This window comes from Musa acuminata, chromosome BXJ2-8 (assembly GCF_036884655.1).
Source record: "Musa acuminata AAA Group cultivar baxijiao chromosome BXJ2-8, Cavendish_Baxijiao_AAA, whole genome shotgun sequence".
Lineage (NCBI taxonomy): Eukaryota > Viridiplantae > Streptophyta > Magnoliopsida > Zingiberales > Musaceae > Musa > Musa acuminata.
The window spans coordinates 4,525,001-4,545,116 of NC_088345.1; the positions used below are offsets into that span (position 1 = coordinate 4,525,001).

Below are 20,116 nucleotides of genomic sequence, written 5' to 3' on the forward strand. Positions count from 1 at the left end.
ATGCCTCATCTGGACGTAACCACTTGAGTGTTATACAGTACGAACCAAATTTACCATCCTGACAGTTACATATCAAGCTAGCAAATAGGAACAAACAACAAATTATTGGAAATGGAAAAAAAATATTGTCAAGATAGCAAAATATTTTGTCATTATTTATCTAATTCCTTTTCTCAATTCCTTGGCTTTCTCAAAACCTATTACTACGCTCCCAATGAATTTTCCTGATAATTATCTTATTAGAAATCGAAACAGATCTTGTAAGAAAAAAGATTATCACTTTATATAGTCTAACTTTTGATTCCATAACTTTCCTGGAATCTTTTATTAAAATCATGGTTCACCGTTCACCTTACTGGTTCGTATCGGTATATCGACCAGTCATCGGTATGGCATGTGCCAACATACCAACACACGATACGGTGGGATGTACTAACAAACTCGTATGTGCCGTCCATACCAATCTCCTATCGGATCGGTATGTACTACCCATACCGGTTGGTACGCCACGGTACGATGAACCTTAATTATAATCTCGACTTTTTTTGTAATTGTGTTTGCATTTAGATTATATAACAACATTCTTTGTTTGCAATGAACAATAAATCCTTATCATATAAAATTAAAGTCACACATAGTTTTACTAGAAAAAAATAAAAAAATGTCATTGCTATATTAGAAATTTTAAATTCATTATATGGGACCTGCACACTCTGAACATCATCTTTAATATTGTAAGCCGTGCACCCTACTCACAAAGTGCTCATGAGTTTTGACGTCGCTCAGACTAGTAGCACTTAGTAGCACTAAAGCCGATAATGTCATTCATAGATCACAACATATTTGACTCATTCCACGTTAGATCCATACATGACTTGGATGAATGCTGCTATTTAGACAGATCGAGTCAACCACTAAAAAATTTAGCGCTAATATCATCTCTCACACACTTGATTAGTGGGGCCCACGATCATGGGTTCCTGCTGATCACATCAGTGAGGGACCACATTACCACTGAATTTTTAGAGGTTTGGCTCGATCTACCTGGATAGCTTTTTCCTACTCAGGCTTTGCCCAACATCTATGCCAAGTTTGGTTCCTGTATAGGCTATCAGTAAACTTCCGGCATATGCCACTCTTTCGGAATTGGATTAGATTCTGAACCTTACAGAATGAAACCAGCCAGCTCATTTGGAATAAGTATGGCTCTTTCTTTACTCTCTAGACTGCAGCAGCTTGCATTTTGCCTTAAATTCTTCTTGGATTCTTGGGAAAAATGGTGAGAGATCGTCCTCCCAAACCAAGTGAAAAAAGGCCTTATTTGCTTACCATTTTTAGTTTTCATGAGGTATACGCATAATATCTCATCCTTTCTGTTTATTTCTTTTATATTATTTTAATTTGATATTTGGTTGGCCTATTACATTCATAATTAGAGTTGATTAACTATCATGCAATTGAGGGTGAGATTTGGTTAAAAGGGTAGGGTTGCTCCTTTATGCCCTAAGTGTCCATTTTTGAGTCACAATAACAACCTCACTGCTTTGGTTGTACTGGATCTAATATGGCACATCAGTATCTCGTTCCATGCCATAATCTTAGGAGGTGTTTTGATTTCTCATGGATGAACCGCAGTCATTGAGTTGTTGGTTTGATATTGTTTTCTCTCGTGATTTCTTTCTTTTGGATTTTTTTATTGGTGGCGTATGTTTTCCTGTTTGTGTTGTTATTGAAAATTTCTTTCTCCACCACTTATTAGATGGATCCTGTACTCTTATTTGGGTTGCCTTCAGAATGTGGTCCTTTTTGTGGTCTCTGCCGTCAATTTTGGAGAGGTTTAGCTATCTCGGTCTTCTAATCTAAGTTCTGAATTTCTCAAGGGTGTTAAGAAAAAGCCTTGTATTATAGATGCAAGCATGTTAAGTGAAACCATAATTCTGAAAGTAGGACTTGCTTTGTGTCATTTCCAGATAATCAGTACCGTATGCTTTGTTTACCTCTAAGTTAGACATTGTATTTAATTTTTGTTAAAGATACAAATACATAGTTTCAGAGCCTGCAATAATACCTCATCTGGCTTAAGTCAGATGAATTTTAAATGTACAATACAACCCACTCAGGTAAGATATATTCTGATAATTACATACCAAACCATAAACGAGCTCTTTAGTAACAATTAAAATTTTTTTAGAAAGTGAAGGAATTCTTATCAAGATATTTAACAATTTCTCATGTAAATTTTATTTAGTCCAACCTTTTGACGCTTTCTTGAAACCCATTGTTATATCACCTGAATTTCCATATACTTGTGTTTCCACTTTATATTATATAGCTATATTCTTATTAATGTTGCTTTTTGATAGGATATAAATATTTGAGTCAACTTGTCACATTTTCACCAATAAAGATAAGCTTTATTATGGTGTTCATTTACTTCCCTTACCTCTCATGCGAGCTTAAGTGGATACAATAACACATTTACATTTAAGCTTATCGTAAGCTTATTGAAAGACAAAAAGGAATCACTAACCGAGTCATGCTTTTCTGACTAGATTACATATTTTATTTCGCAGTTCTCACTAATCGAACTTTTCTTAACTTGATTATGCTCACTAGAGTAGCTGTCTGTGTTTTTCTGATAGGTGTGAACTCAATATTTGCTACTTAACACATAATCTTGAGACCTTGGTGTCAGCTTCAGTAGATAAATTTCACTGAGACGATACTTTGCAACTCTGGTATTCTTTGTAATAATTTATCATCAAGGTTGTTCAGAACCCTTATGCATCTGACTGGCTGAGTGAATGTGATGGATGGAAATGATGTTGCTACTGATTATATGGTAGCCAAACTAATTGATATGGGTTTTGAATTTGCTAAAGCTACAGAGGCAATAGAAGTTGTTGGCCCATCACTTGATGATGCAGTGGAATTCATCTTGAATGGCTCTTGTAAGAGCAATAATAATGGACGGGCATATCACTTTTTAAGTTGTTCGACCAGTCAAAGTTTTGACGAAGAATATGTACCATCACATGCTCCGAAAAGGATGAAGCAGTCAAATATAACAGATCATCTTCCGCCATTGTGTGGAACAGATAAAAATGCTCCTCACAATGCTTCTGGAGTTTCCTTTTCTGGAACTGGTGGCACAGGGAGATCAAAGTGCAGAAAATTAGATCAGCAGACAATTTCTAATGTTTGTGCGGCTTCTGAACTGTATTCTGCTTCAGAATCTGCTCAGCAGGTTCCTGAAAATGATGTGAATGACACAGAGTTGGTGTCACGTGGAAATAGAAGGTCACAGTCACGTAGCTTGTTCAATCAAGAAGTTGAATTAGACTGGGAGCAAAAAATTGGCGATATTTTGAAAAAACATTTTGGATTCTTCTCCTTAAAGGGTTTTCAAAAGAAAGCTTTGGAGGCTTGGTTAGCTAATAGGGATTGTCTTGTTCTTGCTGCCACAGGATCTGGTAGTTTTCTTCACTTGCTTTCACATTGTGATATATATAATTATCTCTTATAAGTGGTCTGTGTTGATGAGCTTGGACATAGTTTTGCAATATTTATTGTGAAAATGAGGTTAAAAGGCATCTTTCACTTATTCAATCACTGATGCTGCAGGAAAATCTCTCTGCTTTCAAATTCCAGCATTGTTGACAAGCAAGATCGTGATTGTCATATCACCATTAATAAGTCTGATGCATGATCAATGTTTAAAACTGGCAAAACATGGGGTATCAGCATGCTTCCTTGGTTCTGGACAACCTGACAGTACTGTTGAGTACAAAGCCATGTGTGGTATGTACAAGATAGTTTATGTTTGCCCTGAGACAATATTAAGGTAGAATTTTGTTTTCTTTCATCTTTCTCATGCCATTTTGGGAGGTAGCAAAATTTTTTAACATGGAAAAAGTTGAACAAGGGGTGTTTTTACAGACTTATAGAACCACTTAGGAGGCTTGCAGTAAATCCAGGGATTGCATTGTTTGCCATTGATGAAGTTCATTGTGTTTCTAAGTGGGGCCATGATTTTCGACCTGATTACAGGTATGCTATTTTAATTAATAAGTTAAGCCTCAACTTACTGTTTGCTTTTTTATCTTGTGGTGTGATGAATAAATGCTTGATTTGCATAGAGTTTCCTGCTTTTTAAGGTCAATAAAGTGAAAAGTAATAAATATCTTCTGTTTGATCTTTTTTCATGCTGGTAGGCGATTGCGAATGTTGAGAGAGAACTTCAATTCCTGCAATCTTAAGTCGCAACAGTTTGATATTCCCTTGATGGCGTTGACTGCTACTGCAACAATTCCTGTTCGAAAAGACATTATCGAGTCCTTACATATGTCAAAGGAAACAGAGATCATACTGACTTCTTTTTTCAGACCAAATCTTCGATTCTCAGTATGTTGCAGTGTTTTTTCTTCCAAATTTTGCCAATAGTTGCTTCTTGTTAGTCTAATAAATTGCTGATTTTTGCTAAGAGTCTCTTCTTATCTTGTGATTCAAACATATAATGATTGAGCTAAAACTTACTGCTTCATTTGATAAAGATGAGCTTATAGCAACTGAAGTCCTGTAACCCTGTAGTAGAGGAATCCTTGTGCACTAGGCTGCCCTTGTTTAATAATTAATACCAAAATTAAGACCATTTGTATCTAGGTTATTTCAAAAACTTTTCTTTAGTGACAAGATGAGTTGTCATGGTGGGACTGAATTATGGCCAGCATTTAGCTTGAGTATGCTAAAAAAGTGGAGTGTTGGATCGTGAAACTAGTGTCTTGTCTCCTGAAAGAGTGGCTTGAAGTTGAGGAATGCATTCCAAGTATCATATCCTCTTGAGAACCACTTCATAAGAGTGATTTGGGGACAACAAACAAGTGAAGCTATCCTAACCAGGCAAATTCATCTTTTACTATTTTAGCAATTGAGTTATTTTGGTTGATGAATATAGGAGACAATTAAAGTTATGTATACCAGTTCAATTTCAGATCAGTGCAGATAGGAGAGTGGTATATGTGGTTCTTAAATGAGGCCATATAAAAATAGTGGATTATGTGGTTTTTTTTTTTACTTTGAATCGAGCAATCTAAAGCTATTTTCAGTCTAGACCAATCAAAAACAGATCTGGTACAGATTGAATGACCTGTTTTTTCACATAAAACCATTGAGGGGTCTTCTTCCAGTTGCTCTGTCTGTTTCTCTCTCTCTCTCTCTTCTTCCCCCATGTGTTTCCTCTCTTTCATCTTTATCTCTCCCCTATTGCCAGTTGGCTTAGATATGACCAGTGCTTCAGCTGGATACAGGTCTGAATATTCCAGCAGCTAGTATCCAAGTCATGAAGAAGAGGTAAGGTTTTCACCTTTTTCTCTATTTTCCCCCTTTCACCTGATGACTGCTTATGTGTTTTTGTTCTGCTGGATCACTGGTATTTATTTTAAACATATATTTTAATCCACCAGTTTTAAGTATGTTATTCTAAACTGGATTAACTGGGTGAAATTATATTGAAAATTTTATTCTGTAGCCTCTCAAAACCAATGATAATCAGTGGATTTAGCCTCTTATTACCATTTTATGCCAACCATCTGCACAGAATCAACCATTTGCTAATGCTTGATCCTTGAAATTTTCGAAATTGTTCTTTTTGCCAAGTAAAACTTGGTGTGTAAGAGAAGGATGATTCACTCCATCTATTCCATCAGATCATGATCAGAACTTGTAGAAGCTGTTTCCATGGCTATGTGTGTGTGTGTGTGTGCGTGTGTGTGTGTGTGTGGAAGTACTATGACCTGGTTAGATGTAGAAATCATTCTAAACTTGTCATTAATATTTGGCCTATCTATTATAGGTGTAAGTATAACCTTCCTTAGTGGACGAAGTAACAGTCTCTAGAACAAATTTTGAAGCTCTTCTCTAAGGTGGTTAAGGATGTTGCATATGGACTATGGATGTAAGTGCTGCCCTTGAAACTATAAGGTATATTTGCATCCTGTCTAGTACAAGTGCCTATAGTACCTGTGTAAATCTAGAGAACTAATTTCATTAAGGTCTAAGAAATTTCATGGAATTGACTTATTAATTTCTCTTAATATGTCTTGCAAGTAAATGAATGTTGAAAAATTGTGGTCTTTTTCTTCCAGAAAATCCGAAACCAGATGGAGAATGGAAATTGGTGAGACTTGACATTGTGAAATTAATACTGTGTGTTGTAATTTAGAAGTAACAAGAGGCAGACTCTTAGATGCTTAATGCATCATTGGAGATGCATGCATGGACCCTTGGTTTTTGAAATACATCATTGGAGATGAGCATATGAACTAAAATATGGACCCATTTTTCTTTATGTTCTAGAACTTGATGACATTCTTTTTATTTTTTTAGGAAAGAGGAATACTCTTGTTTGGGGCATTAAATGCATTTAATTTGGAACATATTCTCCCTTTAAAGAGATCTCAAAGAGCCTTGGAATTGATGGATTATTGTGTTGAGTAATTGTGTTTAATTGAGTCTATTATATTTTATACTTGAGCTTACTTGATTTTACATATAAATTTTGTACTTGAGTTTCCTCTATAGTTATGTTTTTTATAAATACTATTATATATCAATATGTTATAGAAAGAAGTCATAGTTACCATATATGCATTTTGCATTAACATATACATCTGCACATGCAATTCATTAAAAAAAAGATCTATTTAAGTATAAATAAAAAATCATTAATCAAATATACATTTCTATTATGTAAATTTGTGCTAAGACCAAATAAAATTTTTTCAGGATAATATTGATGCTTATTCAAAAGCTTATTTCAGTGATAATTTATAAGAAATGAATAAAAGTTTAAGTGATGAATGAAATAAAATGTTAATGAGATATTAGTAATGGTTAAAATATAAATCACATGTGTTCACATTTTTCAGGCTTATCTGATGGCATATGCATTATAGTTTCATGTATACAATAACACCACATATTGAGGCTGCATGGTCTTGTCCAAGGTAGTCATATGACTGCATATGCATATGCAGCCACATATGAGCTACAAGCTCATAAGACTATTTTAGTTCTGTTGATAGTTCTAGTAGCTAGCTGGTTGATGCTCTCACTAAGAAGCTAGTGAATAGGCATTTGTTGTGTAAGCTGTTAGTTGCTAATCTTTTTGTATCGTGTTTTCTTCAACTTTCTTGTTGAGCTCTGCTATGATATTATAGGAAAAAAAAGCACTTCATTCATAACTTTTTCCCATTTCTTATAGGTTAAACATAGTAGGACATCTTCAGTGTCATCATATGGTAAGGATTTCAAGGATCTTATAAGGAATTACATGGTGCCAAAAATGACAAGCAGAAAAGGACATAAAAATATCTCATATGAAGAAAACGATAATTCTGAGAACTATTCTTCAGGCTATGACATGTCTGCGGAAGACGAAAGTTCACTGTTTGACAGTGAAGAAGATGAGGATGATAATATATGTGACAATTATAAGGTTAATTTAACTGAAGATTCTTCTTTGAAGGAAAATCAACTGACTGTTGAGTACCTGGAAGATGATCTGGACATTCCTTATGTTGTGGATGATTTGGATGGTACTCATTTTCATTTGCAGTATTTATCTTGTGGGCCTTCTAATTTACACCAATTCGTTGTAGCCTTCTTGATATTAATTTATCGATTTTGTTTAAGGCAAGAGGAAGATCTCATTCAGATGCTTTTTATTTTCCATACTGATTTAATTGTAAGAATATGAGTGAAAATTAACATGTCAATCATTCTTGTTTGGAACTAATTTATATTTGATGTATTACATGCTTTTTATGTTTCTGTGGTGAGATGACTGATATTTGACTATGCTTTGTTTCTTTGTTTTTCCCAAACTAAATAATTATATGTGAAGTATTACATGCTTCATATGTTTCTGTGGTGGGATGACTGATTTCTGTCTCTTCTTGGTTTCTTTGTTTTTTCCAAACTAAAGAACTTCTATTAATTCAAAAGCTGTCTACAAAAGATCCCCTCTAAATCAGAGGTGATAAGATTACAAAAAGCTTAAGGATAATCACGATTGGTTTCTTTTATTATGAAGTGGTGATATAGCAGTCTGTTACTTGTCTAGGTACTATTTTCTATGCATAGGGATTCATGACAATGAAATATTGTTCTTTTTAATATTTAAATTTCGTTGCAAGTAGTTGCAATGATGTTTACAGTTTACAATGGGTTATCTAATGGTGTATCTCACATTTTAAATAGGTTATGATCCAATATGTTTCTGTCTAACTCAAAAATCTCAAGTTAATTTATTTCTAATATGAATTTGAACTTTCTTGCCTTCTGTGTGTTATGGATAATTGAAAATCAACTTGGACTACCAACTTTTGTTTCAAATTTGTCATGATACTGTTTTATATATGCATTTTTTATTGTACAGAACAGAAGTCAATTTTAATTCGTTGTCTCTATTTGTTTTACCATTTTTCTTCAGATAAACAGAATTCAAAACTCTGTTTATCCGAACATGAGACTTTTGGACTATAAAAACAGTGTTGGTCATATAATAGGATGATAATGAACCTCTATAGTATTAACTTTGCTGATACATGTGAAAATAATAATAAAATATATGTATTAGGATTCAGAACAAAATGCACCATAGATTATTTCATAGTAATATGTTTTTCTGCAAAAATGTCACATACACCTAATGCATCTGTTATTAGATATTTAGATTCTAGGTTCATGCAAGACTGTACCATCAAGCAACATTGTGAGGGAGCTTCTCATGCATTCAAAGTTTCAAAGTTCCAGTTATTCCTGTTCTTTAACAAAGATCCTACAATTCATCATCATTATAAAATTTGTCCATGATTACAGTATGAAACTACAAGTTTATACATTTAGCTTGGTACATTTAATCTTTGCTTTCAGGATGAAGACTGCATATATTGACCTCGAAATCCGAATTGGCGGGAGTCTCATGGAATGGGCTGCCATTTTTATTTCAAACTTATCATTTAATTGTTGGATGTGATATTTATTTTAGAATGTATGCAAATTACATGGAAAACATGTTTTCCTTTGTAAAATCCAGTAATTTATGTTTCTTTTTTGTTTTCAGCCTAGAATTAGAAAATTTTGTGTATTAATTTTTTAGAATGACACACATATGTATCATTATGTTGCTTGATTCTCTTCTCTAGGTTAATTGTCTTGTTTATTTTGAAATGTTTCTTCCTCAACTTTTCTGCCAAACTAAATACGGAATAGCTGAAACCACTATAAAAAAAGTTTTAAAAGTTTGTGCCAAACAGAAGCAGATATTTCCATCCTTTCTTTCAAGCACCAATATTGCTCAAAGTTCTTTCTGCTTTTGATCTTTATGTATTCCCATCTTTAAATGGCAGTATTGCACCAATTTACTTCTAGCTAGTATTATATATTTATAATACTTTTTCTTTCCTCTCCCAATTTCTCTTGAATGTCTGTTGGGTAGCTAGTATTATAAATTTATATATATGCATATACCTTTATTAACTTTTATATCTCATGAGATGTCCATAGCATATTTTGGAATTTTTGAAATCGTAAGCCATGGTGAAAACTGCAACCGTTTGTTCTATTTCATTCTCTTTTTCTTCTACCTAATTTTCATGTTGCTTTCTTTCATGAATTCTTTATGTTCTTTTACCTAGTTATTCATTTTTATGTCTACAAAGAAAGCTATTACTTCCATCCAATCCATTTAGAGCTCTCATTTATCTGATCAACTACTTTTATTTATGAGTCTGTGTGAGATATTTTTGCATGAAAGATGAAATTTGGGTGTATTCTCTTGACAGCAATCCTTATATACAACACACCTAGCTAAATCATACATTTGTTCTCCCCTGCATATCTCTGGGTTTTCCTTTTCTATGACACTATTTTGTGCTACTTGTTAATCGTAGCTTTTTCTTAGAAGTATTGCCACATCCAAGTCACTAGTCTAACTTTGTATCCTGGAACATGCTTCTTTACGTACATTGATCCAACCAGTATGAGAATGCTTTCTTACTGCTGCTTCTGGGCATGGATGTCATGGGCAGGGAACATCCTGGTCCTCTTTGTAATTTTTTTGAAGCTCCCATGAAATCTATTGCAAGGCCTACACCGATTTATGTTTTATAAATTTTGAGGTCCATTTTTGTTCCAACAAACTTCTAAGTTAACTATGAATCATTTAAAATAACCCTCTTTTCTCTGTGCCTGAAATTGGCAAAATCATACAAGATTTATAATGTAGTTAAATTTTTTTCTAATGCTATCTTCTTAATTTGAAACTTTAATTAATATAAGGGCATATATCTTCATCTGCTGATGACAAGTAACTCCAGTGATGTTATTGAAATTACTTCCTATCCCTAAATTCTTCGCTGCTGCATTTTTGCCTTAGTCTTCTTTGTCATAGAGTCGTAGACCCTTAAAATATGAAGAAGTTTACTTCAACTTTATGTTTTGAGAAAATACATCTGCTGCTTCATTCATTCCAAGTCATACTTGTTGATGGACTTGGTTAATGAGATGATATTTTCTGATCATTGAATCATAATCTTGTGCCCAAATCAAATTGAGGTTCGCAGTACATGACTTCTTGGACTTAACTTTTTCTTCACTATATCCTCCATTTGTTGTGTGTTGTGGTTATTTTCCGTTTCATAGAGCATTGTAGAGATGGTCATAACTTGTACGGTACAGCTAGCAATGATACACAAGGAACTCTGGAACACCTAGACTGGCATGTGATGAGCCATGTCGACCAGCACTGACCATTACAACAAATGGATCAGTCAATTTTTGGCTTGTGCTAGCTGACACGGACCATGGTGAAAGGCACAGCACGTTACTCTTTACAAGCTTAAATGGTGAACACCCTCATGCCTCAAAATGGCAATCCTTCATGGTCTGTCATGCATTTGCTTAAGTTGACTTTGCAACTAGTCGCATTCCACAATAGACTGTTATAAAGTTGTTTGGCCTTATATTACTTGAAAGTTTCATCTTCTTTAACAATTGGTACTCAGATTCACTTGTCATAGTCAGTTTTCAGCTATGCTCTTTGTTCATTGGCTTTGATATCAGATTATGTTAAATGAATTTTCTTGCAGTTTCTTGTGGTGAGTTCCCTGGTACTTCTGCAGCTGAGAATTTGAAGACACCTGGCACATCTGAATTATATGATATACAAGGATCTTTAGAAGAAGGTCCAACAATTATCTATGTTCCTACCAGAAAAGAAACTTTAAAAATAGCTGAGTACCTTTGTAAGTCTGGTGTCAGGGCTGCAGCATATCATGCAAAGGTACACGTTTAGTTCATTGATTCATCCACAAAAAATAGTTTCTTCTTTGGCATGCCTCATTTTTATCAACAAATTTATGTTTATACCTTTTTAGTATGTGATCACAGGTGAAGCTAGCATTCTTGATGTTCATAATATTTGGATTGATTTACTGAGTTGGATTTGAAGAAATATTATGGGGTGGTCCTGATGTCTAGTACCTGACTACACTAACTGCTAATGTCTAATACCTGAGTACTTTTCGAAGAGTCAATTATCCTTTGACCAAAACCAGTTAACTGGTGATTTTGTCAGTTTCTGTTGATTTTGTTTATTAAAATGGGATCTGATAAACATTTGGGGAAGTTCTGATTAAGTTATTCCTTCCTTAGCATCTCATTCAGCATTATTATGATAGTGTTTAAACTTTAAAATGATAATTTCCATCTAAAAAATTTAAATTATGAAAGGGAAGATTTAACCTCTCTGGAAGCACACGATACATAGAATTTCTATGATTAGTCATAAAGTATTTCTAGGATCCTAGTTAAACTTGCTAATTTACTGTCGAAGAGTCCCATTTTAGAAAGCCATGAATTTAGAGTTGTAAACTGAACATCAACATTTGCTTGAATTTGTGTCATGAACATTGGACAATACCACAAAAGTTGATGCTATGCATTTCCCCTTGTGTTTCTTATTGTTTACCAAGTGGTTTTATTTGGTCCTTCTGATATCTATTTTTTTTACTTTGTAAAGAATGTAATTCTCATCAAGATATAATTTACTGGGTGCTAAAATTTTTAAACCTTTACTAGTAAAGTAAATTCCAATGCTAATACTACTTAAACCATGTCTCCTGTTTTAAATACATTGTGCAATATTCTGCAGCTTGCAAAAACCCACCTGAGGCATGTCCATGATGAGTTCCATCAAGGTTCTCTACAGGTAATTGGAAGATGATTTGTACTAAATATGAAATACCACCAAAGTGAGAAAACAACATTGTTTGTTTGCTGGATATAGCTTAAGATTAAATTGACTTTTAATGAATATGAATGCTATAGATATGCTCAATCCTCTCATATTTCTCCCTTTTTCAACATTTCTTGGGTTTAGGTTGTGGTGGCAACAATTGCTTTTGGAATGGGTATTGACAAGTCAAATGTTCGAAGAATCATTCATTATGGTTGGCCACAGGTACTTTACTTCATTATGGTTGGCAACAGGTACTTTATTTTAGGTCACTGTCTGACATCATGTGTTTATTATTCAGATACTAAAATTTTGCTAGCAACCAAGGATAGGTTATTGTGAATCCTAATTCTTCTTGCTAGGGATGTTAACGATTTATTACCTTTTTTGCAAATGAGTTTACATATGTCTGTCCCTTTAGGTTGTTGCTAGTGACTTTTGATTAGAACTCCGAAAAAACCTAAATTTAATATTTTTTAATTTTAATATATTTATAAGAGTATAAGTCTATTATCTTTTATATGTTTATAATTTGTAATGCCATAATAAGCAATATCTAGTATTAGTGAAGGGTAGCATATGATTCTTTTCTTTCTGTTACCTTCTATAATCCATGATGATTCAGATGAATCAAATCAAAGTGGCTGAACTAATGTTTCATTATGAAGGAATTACTTTTTGTTTAGATTATACACCATGATATTTCTTTAAAGTGTACGAGACCACATGTGGTCTTACTTGATACATAATTCATCCTGATTATTTCTTCAGTTCTTACTCTGTTCAATGGGAGTTGAGAAAGAGGCTGTTCCTTTTTAATAATAGTACTGAAAAACTAATTCTGCTTGGGATAGAGAGTTAACATCCTCTACGATCTTTGCAATTCTATGGCCTATGTATTCTGTTCGATTTCAGATTAAGTACCTAGCAATTGAAGAAGCATACAGATTAGTCACCTCATGGGTCCTTTTCACCGAAGGCTCAGATCGAGGCTTTTTTGTTTCCATCAAGGAATCTGATTTGCGCAACACAAGTATGTGATGTAGAGTTTTAGCTTAAAAGATTCGCTTATAAGAGCTAAAAGGTCCTAGCACTGTTATAAGATGGATTTCAAGAGTTAAAGTTTCTATGATATAAACAGTTTAATTACCTGACCGTGTAGCTTGCTTGAATTGACTAATTATTAGTAATTGTAGAGTTAATTGGTCTCAAGATTGAGCTTTTTCTCTAGGAATTAATTAATTTGTGGAAGGCAATAATGTGAAACAAAGTTTTAGCTTTTGTGTGTGTGTACATGCAAATGTTGGTTTGCTCTAAACAGAGATCAATTGCATCCAAAAGAGAGCAGTTAACTTTTGTATATTTATTGTTTTCAAGTTTTCAGGTACTTCTTTACCACATTATATCTTGTTAAGTTGTAGTCATTGGACATGCCTGGCTATTATGACTTAAAATAGTTTATTAAATATTTTGATTGTCTATGTTGTTTGGTCACTAATGTTTTCATGTATCATCTGATCAGCTCTGCTACTTGGTCAGTGATGGTTTACGTATCATCTGAGTTGATCACTCATGATTTAAATATTATCTGATTACTGTTGTTTTTTGCAGAGTTTGGAAGCATATTATCAAGAAGCTGGTCGAGCTGGTAGGGATGGAAAGCTTGCAGATTGTAGTGAGTTCACATATTTCTACTAGAATTCTGTTCTGTCTGAAACTGCATATCACTTGTGTTCTAAAAAATTTTCACATATATTGATCTAGATTGTCCTAGAAAATGATGTTAATATCTGAAGCAAAATTATAGTTATGATCAAGGTTCGCCGTACCGTACCGTACCGACGTTTCGACCCGGGCTCGGTACCGGTACGGTACGGTATACCGCTCGGTACACCCAGGTGTACCGAGCGGTACACTCAGGTGTACCGAGCGGTACACTTAGGTGTATCGAGCACTGTAGCTTGTCGGACCGGTATGTACTAGAATTCTGTTCTGTCTGAAACTGCATATCACTTGTGTTCTAAAAAATTTTCACATATATTGATCTAGATTGTCCTAGAAAATGATGTTAATATCTGAAGCAAAATTATAGTTATGATCAAGGTTCGCCGTACCGTACCGTACCGACGTTTCGACCCGGGCTCGGTACCGGTACGGTACGGTATACCGCTCTGACACGGACTTAGCTGGTTTTGCCTAAGTCGTGCGGCACCCTTGCGCGTCCGTCCGCAAAGGTCAGCCTCCCCGAAGCCTCCCATTGTCCCTTAGGACCAACAAAGGAGAGAACGTGTTAAAGAGAACGCCTCAAACGGGATCCACAAGCAAACATGTCCGAAAACACTTCATAGACAAAGCAAATTACAAACAGACTTTACAAGCTCTGAACAGTGGCACAACAAAGGGTAAAATGGTCCATTACAGACCGAAAAGCTCTCGCACGTGTCTACATGACACAACCTTTATTTACAAGCCTAAAGAGGCCACCAACCCAACTAACATGGGACTTATAAGCCTTCGGCTGCCCCTTTACATTCTGTACAAGGCATGAACATGCCAAACGACACGGACATACATAAGCATTACATCCAACACCTTGTTTAGAAGTTTGTCCGTGACATTCTCCCCCACTTATTCCTTCGACGTCCTCGTCGAAGCCTTTGTGAACACTGCAACTCTTCGCCTTTGCTGAGTCTTCAATCTTCTGCTCCAGCTGCAATGCGCCTCCTGGCTCCCAGCTGCTCTCCGCTGCTGTTTTTTGAGTAGTCGAACCTTTGATCCGCCATGCTGCTTCAACTCGCCAATGACTCTGACTCTGGTGTGGGGTTGGCTGAGTTGTGTTGATCCTCGTTGATTCCTGCGGATCCACCAAAATGAAGGAAAAGACCATCCTTACTGTGCCAGTCTCTCAAAAATTCCACATGCTGCTTGAACTGGGTGGATGCTTGTTGGAGCTTTAACGAGCATCGCCTCGCAAACTTCTGATGTTTTGGGTCCTTCCTCCACAACATATGCTCATTGACTCTTCTTTCAGTTAGTTGTCACATCCAAGTAGGTTCGCATCACTTCCGCTTTCGATTAGCATTTCGTTGGGAAATGAAGCGGACAATCTACTCTCAGTAGCACTGATCACCGTTGGTGAGGATTTGACAACTGTTGTCTTCCATTCTCTTCGAAGGGTCTTTGAACTTGTGCAGAGCTCATCTGCTGGATAGATAAGAGAACTGGGGTACTCGGTTTCGCCCATTCTCTTAAGAGTTGAGAAGGCAAAGGTTACTTGACTTCGCCCGCCTCCTCGAGGTTGTACTTCATGCATCGAGCTGGTTACTGGCCTTCGCCTGCTCTTTGCTCACACTTCTGAAGCACTTGAAGTGTTTGCACTCCTTGCGTTGAGTTAGCTACTGTGATTTACCTTCTCAATGCCATTGAACTTCTGGAATGCAGGAAGTTTTCACCCCAACTTGGAGTAATTCTCTGATAGATGAGGTCGCCTCTGGGATTATACCGTCTTCTCCATCAACCCTGCCGCCTACTACACTGAGTAGCAAAGGTACAGCACCGCGTACTGCTTGCTTCGTTCCTTGGTCGTGCACTCTTGCATGACCCGAAGTCCTTCACTTACGGCTATCTTGATGAGAAACTTGTTGACACCGGTCTTACGAAGTTTCTTGGCCTCTGCCCTTCAGCCTTGTCTCGGTACTTGGAGATTGCCTCTGCATGCTCCACCTCCTCGGCCCCTTTCACGACCAAGCGCTCTCCCTCCATGAGAGCAAGGGATCAATGACTTTGATGGAAGTCCCGCCTCTGCGGTACCATGGCGCTGCCATGCCCATGGCCCTACTATCCGTCGCCTCGCATCTACATCCCCTTTCTTCACAATCAGTAGATATGCCTTCGTGACACTCCTCTGAGTCCACCTCCATTCTCACTGATTGCTTGATTTTGGGTAGCTAAGTCCCTCTGGACTTGTCGTCGCTTCCTCGCCCCTTTCGACCTCCTGCTTCAACACATCTCTGTTCTCCAAGCAGTCTGTTTGGTCGATGGAAAGACAGACTGCAACTCCCATGCATGGCCTCTGCCATCACATTGTAGGGTTTGCACCGATTCTGTTCTCCTTAGCTTCCTTGGTAGCAACGTTCGCTTACTCGACCTTGTCCTCTGACCTGTCGGGCTCCCTTAAGCGAATATGAGCTCTGGAGCAGTCCAACTCTCCAGCTGCTTCGATCATACCTCTGCATGATCAAGTCCCTCCCATGGAACTCACTGGTACTTGCATTCGAACTTTTCCCTTAGTGGAACACAGCCCCCATATGCTGATGACCAAGGTTTTCGTCCGATGCAAAGTTCGATGCACGCACGGAAGACCCGCCTCTGCGGTACCATGGCCTTCACTCCTTGAATCCATAGCCCTTCTTGCCGTCGTGTTGTTCACCGAAGCGGAGCTCCCAGTAGCTCCCGATCATACCTCCATATGATCTCATCCCTCACGGGACTGTGTCGTGTGTGTCGCATTGCCACGAACTGTTCCACCACGATCCGCTGCACCATGTCGCCTCCTGGTGACATCTCCATTGCATTCTGATCCTTGTGGAATAAACTCGAATTGTGAACCCTCCATGTGTGGCCTCTGCCAATACATCGCAGGGTCTCCTCGACCTTCGATTTTGTTCGCTCCTTTGGCAATCGACCTTCATCCACCCACTCTTGGGTCACACCTAGATGAAGCACCGCTCTAGGACAGTCCGTCGCCTAGTAGCTCCCGAAGTCCACCGACTTCGCTGTAATTTGTGCGCCATTGCCTGGATCCTGGGCCTCTGCCCCTACCAGCACAATCTTCGCTGCGCACTGCTTCCTTCATGGCAACTTGAATGGCAACACTGTGGCATATTCTTCAAGAGTACCCGCCTCTGCGTCCTCTTGCCCCGTGCTAAGGCCTTCTGAACCCAACTTCGCCTCCGCAAATTTAGTCGCCTTAGTTCCTCCATCAAATGCTCCTCCGAGATAAGGTGCATGTGCCTAGAAGCTCCCTTCGTCTTTGGCACCATGCAAGATGAGTCCGCTCCGTCAGAATGAAGGACCCATGGAACAACATGATCCTACTCTTGCCTCTGCAAGAGTTCATGTCTTTGACCTCTGTCTAAGGAAAGCACTGTGCTTCTGCTCCATGTTCCAACTTCTCTGCTGGCTCCCTTCATGCGGCTTGGGTACTTCACCAAGTTACACCCAAGTTGCTCCGCTCCTCGTTTTTGCATTGAGTCGATGGTGGCCCTCGTGCCCACCATTCCACGGGTCAGCCCTCCCTTGAGTCCGATCTCCACATCGACTCCAAGTGTGCCTTCATTTAAGTTGCTTTGGGTCGCTCCCCCACTTGATCTCGCAATGCATCCACTAATGCATTCTCTCAAGCGAGATCATGCGACGACTCCTCGCCGCTTGCTCAGTCCATCGAGCTTCGTGGAGTTGTTGTTTTGTTGAGGTACTCCTCCTCAACATGTGCAGTCCGTCGCACATGATTCTCCCTCTGGAGAGCCGGGACTTATCCCTCCTGGATAACTATCCCATTTGAGCAACATCTCTCTTCGTTTCGGAGACCACCATCCCCTTGGACTACTCCGATCTGCTGAACAAACTGTGCATTGTTCTGCCTCTTGCAAACGCACTTGCTAGATTGCGACTCCACGTCAATACAGCCCCCACTGCACCCCTCAAGGCCTAGCAACATGCTGAACTCATTGCACACTTCAGCCTCCTACGGACGTATCCTTCGCTTGCCAAAGAGAAAGTTTCAATGCTCCATGGCGCCGAGTCTCGGTCGCCTTGGGATGACCACGAACATTCCGTCGTCCGCATACAAGCCCATGCATGAGTACCAAATTCTTCGAGTTAGCAATTCCCCTCACCTCTGTGAGCTTTGCATAACTCTTTTGGTCGTTGCGCAACTCATTCCACCTTGCATGGTCTCATTCTTGCCAAGCGCCTCGCTTGCCTAGAGCACCATCAAGTATGGTTGTCAACGTTGAGCCGTAGCTCAAACTCAGCCATCCCAACCTTTGTGCGCTCCAAATTCTTCCAAGCTTGCCTGTTCTCGTGGTGCCTCTTGCGCGAAGGGTTGGCCATTCCTCTGAATGCCAATTTCAGATGCCCGCTCCTCTGAGCGACTCTTTTACCTACATCTCCATGCCCGTTTTCCCTCAAACGGTCGCGCGTTGCTGACTGCCCTCAACGCAGCCCCGCTAGGTCCCCCACGTTTGCATGTCAAGTGTTTCTATGAGTGCTTGTCCCGCTCTGATACCATATGACACGGACTTAGCTGGTTTTGCCTAAGTCGTGCGGCACCCTTGCGCGTCCGTCCGCAAAGGTCAGCCTCCCCGAAGCCTCCCATTGTCCCTTAGGACCAACAAAGGAGAGAACGTGTTAAAGAGAACGCCTCAAACGGGATCCACAAGCAAACATGTCCGAAAACACTTCATAGACAAAGCAAATTACAAACAGACTTTACAAGCTCTGAACAGTGGCACAACAAAGGGTAAAATGGTCCATTACAGACCGAAAAGCTCTCGCACGTGTCTACATGACACAACCTTTATTTACAAGCCTAAAGAGGCCACCAACCCAACTAACATGGGACTTATAAGCCTTCGGCTGCCCCTTTACATTCTGTACAAGGCATGAACATGCCAAACGACACGGACATACATAAGCATTACATCCAACACCTTGTTTAGAAGTTTGTCCGTGACAGCTCGGTACACCCAGGTGTATCGAGCGGTACACTCAGGTGTACCGAGCGGTACACTTAGGTGTATCGAGCACTTAGGTGTACAGGACGGTCCGCGTACCGCTAGCCTGTCGGACCGGTATGTACCGCCCGTACCGGGCGGTACAGTCCGGTACGGCAAACCTTGGTTATGATAGGAACTCACAATTTGGTAACTTGGAGCATTTTGTAACCACAAAAAGGACCATAATAGAGGGGAAGCAGGATTTGTTGGGTATTTGATGGTAAAAGCCATCTCTCTATGGATGCTAATGGGGTTTGGTTTTGGAACCCTTTAATTCTGAATATTGTGCTGACTTAAGTTCTTACTTCTTATGTTTGTTTGTGAGAATATAAAGCTCGTTTTTATCTTCTTGCCAATATTATTTCCACTCTGTGGAATCAAGCAAGAGAAATGGAAACCTAATAGCTTAGACTACCTTAACTAGGTCAAGCATCCATGAAAGGTCCCTTCTTTCTCCCACTGCCTTGCTCCCATTGGTTTTCTTTCCTTTATCATGGAAATGTTATAATACAATTGAAGGTGGAAGAACTTTGTGTGATATTTCAATGTACCTTCTTTTCTCTCCCATTCTCACGGAATTATGTAGTCATTCATTTTTATGTTTATTGATTTGAAATATGCAACGTCTTTGAGGCTTCTATTCATAGCTGTAAGTGTTTCTTCTGCCTTGGAGATTACATGTTTCTCAAATTGTTTCTATGTTTGATTGGCTCAATGAACAGCGTTATATGCTAATTTATCAAGAATACCAACACTTCTTCCTAGTCAAAGAAGTGATGAACAGACAAAACAAGCATATAAAATGCTGTCTGATTGTTTCCGGTAATATTCTTTTCTCTAATATAAATTTTTTTGTATCGTACTCTTACTTGATATTATAATTTATAGAAATATAAAATTATGTCTATCAAATTCGCAGATATGCTATGAACACAACAACTTGCCGAGCCAAAAAATTAGTGGGGTACTTTGGGGAAGAATTCTGTCATGACGGGTGTCATTTGTATGTTGCTTCTCTTGTTCATGTTGTTAGAGAATT

The 20,116-nt window shown here is 38.2% G+C and overlaps 1 protein-coding gene across 4 annotated transcripts in view; it reads left to right on the forward strand.

Moving 5' to 3' along the window:
- Positions 1–20,116, forward strand: part of LOC135618809 (ATP-dependent DNA helicase Q-like SIM) — a 28,617-nt gene that overhangs the window by 801 nt on the left and 7,700 nt on the right. For 3 of the 4 annotated variants that reach the window (XM_065120064.1, XM_065120066.1, XM_065120065.1), the window contains 11 exons: positions 2,643–3,473; positions 3,625–3,844; positions 3,940–4,050; positions 4,215–4,404; positions 7,262–7,595; positions 11,151–11,344; positions 12,215–12,271; positions 12,443–12,523; positions 13,910–13,973; positions 19,800–19,899; positions 19,997–20,080. In XM_065120064.1, coding sequence (XP_064976136.1) covers positions 2,810–3,473; positions 3,625–3,844; positions 3,940–4,050; positions 4,215–4,404; positions 7,262–7,595; positions 11,151–11,344; positions 12,215–12,271; positions 12,443–12,523; positions 13,910–13,973; positions 19,800–19,899; positions 19,997–20,080 — 2,099 coding nt within the window. In that variant the 5' untranslated portion in view covers positions 2,643–2,809. Of the gene's footprint in view, positions 1–1,019; positions 1,349–2,642; positions 3,474–3,624; positions 3,845–3,939; positions 4,051–4,214; positions 4,405–7,261; positions 7,596–11,150; positions 11,345–12,214; positions 12,272–12,442; positions 12,524–13,909; positions 13,974–19,799; positions 19,900–19,996; positions 20,081–20,116 lie in introns of those variants that run through there. The other variant, XM_065120063.1, reaches the window with a different exon arrangement.